General features: G+C 45.4%; 1 protein-coding gene across 1 annotated transcript in view; it reads left to right on the top strand.

Annotated features, from left to right (window-relative positions):
* The first annotated feature begins 980 nt into the window (after positions 1 to 980).
* The window catches only part of LOC138285510 (aryl hydrocarbon receptor-like), a 214,300-nt gene continuing 209,280 nt past the window's right edge, over positions 981 to 6,000 (top strand). Inside the window, exon 1 of the mRNA XM_069225505.1 lies at positions 981 to 1,748. Coding sequence (XP_069081606.1) covers positions 1,690 to 1,748 — 59 coding nt within the window. The 5' untranslated portion in view covers positions 981 to 1,689. The remainder of the gene's footprint in view (positions 1,749 to 6,000) is intronic.

Genomic DNA, 6,000 nt, shown 5'->3' with positions numbered 1-6,000 from the left:
AGCGGGCTGGGGGAGGGGGAGCAGGAGTTATGAAACTCGTTCTAAGAGCCACTTAATATGTGAAGAAGAAAAGGAGTGAGAGAGATCGGTAGCTGCGCATGTCCGGTGCCCGAACTGTTGTGAGATATACCATTATACACATACAAATTAGCTTTGTGCAGCTCTGCAGCCCCGATTTAATGTAAAACGCGACATACATAATAGAGCGGTATTAAAAAAAAATTGGTCGTAAGTACCGCACAAGAAAATACAGCATGCATGACGCACTGCAGGAACTATTGTCAGCCTAGTCACCTGCGCCATACAAATTACCTGAAATGTAAAAAAAATAAGGCGGTGCACAGTCAATGCTGTGCGCCTGAGAATGGCACGGGGTGTTTCTCGTCACTGCCAGCTAAGCCAATAGCAGGCGGCGTCCACATACTGTACAGAGGGCTCTATAGATGTATATATACATGTCATCGTCACCGGGGGCGGGGGCGCCACTGTACAGCCTCGGAGTCTGTCCCGTCAGCAGCACGCCCTTCAACTTGGCCTGCCTCCCTCCCCGCCTCCGCAGTGCAGTGCGCGGCTCTTCGGTGTAGCTCCGGTACTGCACGTCTGCGCTGGTGCCAGCCAAGTGAAAACACACACACACACACGTACTGAGAAAGGGTGCAGCCTGTGTGCGAAGAGGGGCCCTGCGTGTCCGAGGCACTGCAGGGATAGGGGTGAAAGAAGGGAACGGAGGGTGGTGAGAGAGGAGAGCGGGAGGGACGGGAGGGCGGGAGAGCGAGGTCTCTGCCTGTATTTACTTTGGCAATACTTGTCTGACTAGTCGCGCCAACAGACTAGATCGGATCACGCGTGGGGTGGGTCGGACAGGGGAGAAAGAAGGGGAGGCGGCAGGAGAGGGGTAGGGAGCGCGCCAAGGGGGCGGTGGGGCAGTGAAGAGGAGGAAAAGAGAGAAGGGGGAGGGCAGAAAGGAGGGGTGAGGAGGAGGAGGCCGCGAGAGGCAGACGGGCAGGGAAGGTTGGAATTAATTGCTCCTCTTGCTGGCTGGGAGACTCGGCTCCCTCGAAGTTTTCTCGGTGTCCTTTCGTTTTCTGCGCGCGGAGCGGGCCCTCAAGGTGACATCTGGCCCGCCCCACCGGCCCTGCAGCCGTGAGCACGCCCCTCCGCCCCTGCACGGTCCTGCCAGGCGGGCGCTCCGGATGTGGCTCGGGCGCTGTGTCCGCGCTTCCCACCTGCTCCCTCGGGCCCTGAGGCGCTTCGAAGCCTCGTAGACGCCTTGTTAATCCACGCTGCGTACATAACATTGTTGACAGGCTTCAATCTCGGATTGGCCCAAGTTTTCCTGTATTTAACCAGCCGTTCTTGTTTTGGTTTTGGCCCGTCCTTCGTCTCGTGGAGACTTTTTTCTTATTTCGCGCTGCTGCGTATCTCCCTTTGACCGTCCCGTGAGTTTCGGGTTATATTTTCACTGGATTTCTGTTCTGACCGCTACCGACTCTCTCGTCTTTAAATTGGATTTTCAAAGATTTCCGGGGGAATACACGGTCACTGATCCTCAGACCCTGGCACGGAGCGGCCCAGGGCCCCCGGGAGTGCCCACGCCCTCCACTCGTCGCTTCGCTGGATACCAGGCCGGGGCAAAGCTGGCTGGAGACTCCCTATCTCGGAGGAAACATTGCTTCCGCGGAGTCCACCATGTTGCCCTCTGGAGGAATATATGCAATGAAGAAGAGGAAAAAGCCTGTGCAAAAGAGGTAGGTGTAGTTACGTCTCTCCCAGAAACCATTTGCCGCCTCGCATGAGATCCGCATCACTATAAGGACCCGTGAGTAAAAAGCCCCTCATGTGCTTAGACCCCATAAACACCCAACATTCCAGATCCCTCGGGACCCCCTCTCCCGCAGAAGACACGATACGACTTCACACTGCTCAAAACATATTTCTCCAGAAAAATGCAATATTTCAAGGATTCCACACATCTCTCAACAAGTGGAAGACAACGATATAATGTTCATACGCTTGTCACATGTCATGTTATATTATTCCTTGTCCCCTGTCTACATTCCTAGCGGTATATGTGTCCTGATGTTTCCCTCGCAGCACCGAGCCTATTCAGCCCTTGCCACTGGTCTACGACTTTTTCACTGCCTCCTCACTCTGCCCATTGGCATTTTGGCTCTCCTGTACCACCGCCATCGTCCCTTGGACGTTTTTTTTTTTATAACACCGTGGCCCCTGGAATCCATGTCCCTGGGTTCTGATTTCGCTGTCTCGTTCCATTGGGGTTGCCTGTCTTTTTTTTACTATGTCTTGCTGTGTTTTAGTCCTGGTCTCTGTCACTTGTCCACGAGTTTACCTTCCTTTTGGGCAAGTTTCTCCATCCTTTATTTAGTAGTTCCTTCATCACTTGACTATGGGATTTTTTTGCCTCTTGTGTATGTTTTGCTGTCCTTTGCTTTTAGTCTTGTAGTCTCTTGCCCATGGTTTTGTCTGTTTCTTGACTATGTCTCGTGTCCTGGTCTTTGTTATGCTTGACCATGGACTTGATGGTCATTGGTCTCGTAGTTTTAATTTATAAAAAAGAGTGCCAGGGCCCTTGTCAGGAGTCAATTGCCATTTGGAAAACCAATTTACCCTGCCAGCACTGACGATGAAAGTACTAACACAACTACTAACCATCACCCTCCTTCAACTATGACAATTCAGACTATCCCAGGCGCCCAACACTATAAAAATGGCTTTTGCAGCACAAATGAGTCCCTTTTAAAGTATAGTGAATTAAACAACTGTTGTCATGGCTCTCTGCCTTTTCCTCCTTTGCCTTGAGTCTCTGTGTCCTTCTTCAGGGGTTTTTGTGTCTTTGGGTCCTAATGTCTCTCAGCTCTACTTGTTTCCCAGTCTCGGTGCGTTGGCCCTACTGTCTCTCTTAAATGCTGCTCTTTTCATCAATGTTGCATTCACCATGCACAGCAGGACATTCATTATCCATCTCCTTGTATCGCTTTGTGGACTGTGCCTGAGGGTTTCTGCAAATGCTGGCAACACTATGTGGACACAAGAAAGTAACCAAAGCCTTATTTCACCAAAAGTACTATTTGGTTGTGATCTTTATCGATTTCAATATACACTGACTCCTTCCCAGCTACAACCTCAATCTTCTTGCCACATCTGGCTAGTGCTGGGTCTCATTCCTAGCATAGGTGCTCACATAACCCAGCCTTCATGGCAGCTTCACAGAGGACAACAAGAGCTTGTTTGCCCACACTGACCTCAAGGCACTGGTGTAGGGCAGACAGAAATTAGATTGGGGAGGGGCAGTCATCACAGGGTAGTGCAAGATGATGTTGGTTGGACACAGGACAGGCTGGTGCTTCTGCAGTAGGACTGTTGCAGCCATTGAGGAACAACAACATAGTCAGAGCAGTGCAGCCGTGGTCTCAGAGCAGGCTAATCTTACTACTAAAATCAGGGAGTTGGCACCGTGGATCAACCAAGGCATTGCCACAGAAGCCTCCTCTGTGGCAGGAGTTCCAAATTGGCTCCCAAAGTGAGTGTTAGTTATTGAACCCTATCTGGATATATATGAGCAAGGTCAGAAGCGTAAGTAGCATAAACTGAGCTGCATCACACAGAAGGGGGTGCATAGTGCATTCAAAATTTTAACCACATCCAGAAATGAAGAATGATAATGCATGATGGGTGAAGTTGGGCAGGGGTTTGACACATAGATGGACTGTATCCTAGAAGTAGTGTGTGCTAGGCTGAAGCCAACCAGTAGGGAAGCAGTACGGGAGCTATGGACGGAAGCAGTGAGCCTGGCACGCAAAATACTTTTTTGTGCGGCACAGTAGATACTTCCTCATAGGGGCCTCCACACTGTGTGGCCAAATCAGACAAAACCAACTCCTCTTTTCAGTTCACATTTTTCCAGATACTTGACAGATGCCCACGATTGCCTTACAAGGGGAAACTTACTTTTTGTTAATAGGTAACTTTGGGTTTGCATGCTTTCAGGGTAATACAGGCACAATAATTTTGATGCACACATATGCAATCCAAAGATTGCACATTATAAAAGACAATAGCCACCTATAAAAGTTGTCATTGACCCTGCTGAATGCATCACTTGCAGGTAGGAAAAATGCATTAATACTTCATATCATCAGATGGTAATAGAAACTTCTGAAATTCTACATTAAAATTTATGGTTTATAGACCCTCCATTAAGCAGTTAACCAAGCACAAAAAGAAACACCCACACATGCACAACCGTCTCCGTCTCTCCCTCTTCGCCTTCCCTCTCTCTATCACTCTCACTCCCTGCCCCGGCTGCCTCAGTCCATTCACTCTAGATGTCTGTTCGTTTTTCTTTCTGATCTGTTGATATTGCTGTTCCTAGCTCCAGGCTGCTATCTCTTTGGCCTATTGTGCTTTGGCCTCTCTGCCAGTTGTCTCTTGCCCTACCCTTCTCAGTACAGTGGCCCTCTATCTCTCCCTCCACCGATTTTTTCTAACCCTTTGTTGATGGAGTGCTTTTTCTCTTGGCCAAGATGTTCTGAGTTCCACATAATACCTTGACCCACAAGATAAGTCCCTACCGAGTGCAGAATATTGGGTATTTACGGAAACAGTAAATTTAACTTTGAATTTTTAATGAAGCTGTGGATTTTTTTCAGGTCGCTGTGTTTTCTTAGGCCGCAAATGGATTCTGATGCAGTGAGCTTATTCTTGTTTTGAATATTATATTTAATAGGTTGAGAAAAAAACCATATCCAGTAGATACTGTATGTAACATTTCAAGTAGTATGCAGTTACAATAGACAGCTGTGCATTGTCAAATAAGCAGAAGCGTGAAAAAACGAATACATCGTGGGGCATCAAAACATAAACTTCAACTATCCATATAGAACTTCTATATATTGATATCTGTCTAAGTCAGCAATAATATACATAGTAAAATACTGTCACATTCCAGTAACATGCAAGATATATGACAACACGTACAACAGCTAAAGAATTAGGGAACATTACATAGAAATAGAAATTAAAACTCTTACCATGGGTGCCATTAAAGTGATACCACATTCCTTCATTTCTATCGTCAAAGTCCAGTTTTTATTTTTAAATAAACCTACTTTTTTTTTTTTGAAAGAAGAGACATTTCCAAAATTCAACTTTCAATTACTGGAACCCCATCTGCCTTCCATACTCCTGTTATTTATTTATTTTTTAACCACAGTTTGGGCACGAATTATGCACAGAATTTGACCATGGGAAAATGTGAATTGTAGTAGGAAAATAATGTAAACATATCAACACAAGAATTTATTCTAATTTCATTCCTCTTTCCAGTAGGGAGTTACTTTTCAACAATGCAGCAGCTGTTCTAGTCAAGCAAACCCAATTGTATATTTTTAATTGGTGACCAAAATCCTCTAACATAACTATTTATTGTGTCTATTTTCATCTCAAAATCAATGTGTATATAAATAACCCTTTATATATTATATCCCACACCATATCACTAATAGGCGAGTCTGTAAAATAAACCACTATCTCTGTTTTTCAAACGTATTTTTAGTACCTATGTTTCCATTAAATAATTTATATAGAACAGAAGCGTAAAACAGATTTCTGTGAACTGTGTGCAAGAGAAAAGGTACACCAGGAATGTGTCCAGCAACCATCCAAGGGAATGTTGTTCACACTTCCGGTAGTAGTTTCGATCTATGTAAGTGATTATTTGTATCATATATATTTACATTTTAAACATTTAAAATGGTGCTATCCTTTCAGATTTGTCCTGTTCTAAAGGTCCATGTTTTTCCACAAACTATACAAGTGTAATATATTTTATATATTATATCTGTTTTAATTGAATTATCCTAGTGCAGAATATATTCTGAATCAGTGTGTACATTCTGCTGCAGTGAGTGTATTCGGTGGTATTGGGTACATTAGGAAGCAGTGGGTATATTCTGTGACTTTATGATACATTTGTAAGGC

This window comes from Pleurodeles waltl, chromosome 3_1, assembly GCF_031143425.1.
Source record: "Pleurodeles waltl isolate 20211129_DDA chromosome 3_1, aPleWal1.hap1.20221129, whole genome shotgun sequence".
In the NCBI taxonomy this organism is placed as follows: domain Eukaryota; kingdom Metazoa; phylum Chordata; class Amphibia; order Caudata; family Salamandridae; genus Pleurodeles; species Pleurodeles waltl.
Note: the sequence above shows the minus strand (reverse complement) of the source record. Positions and strands in the feature narration are given on the sequence as shown.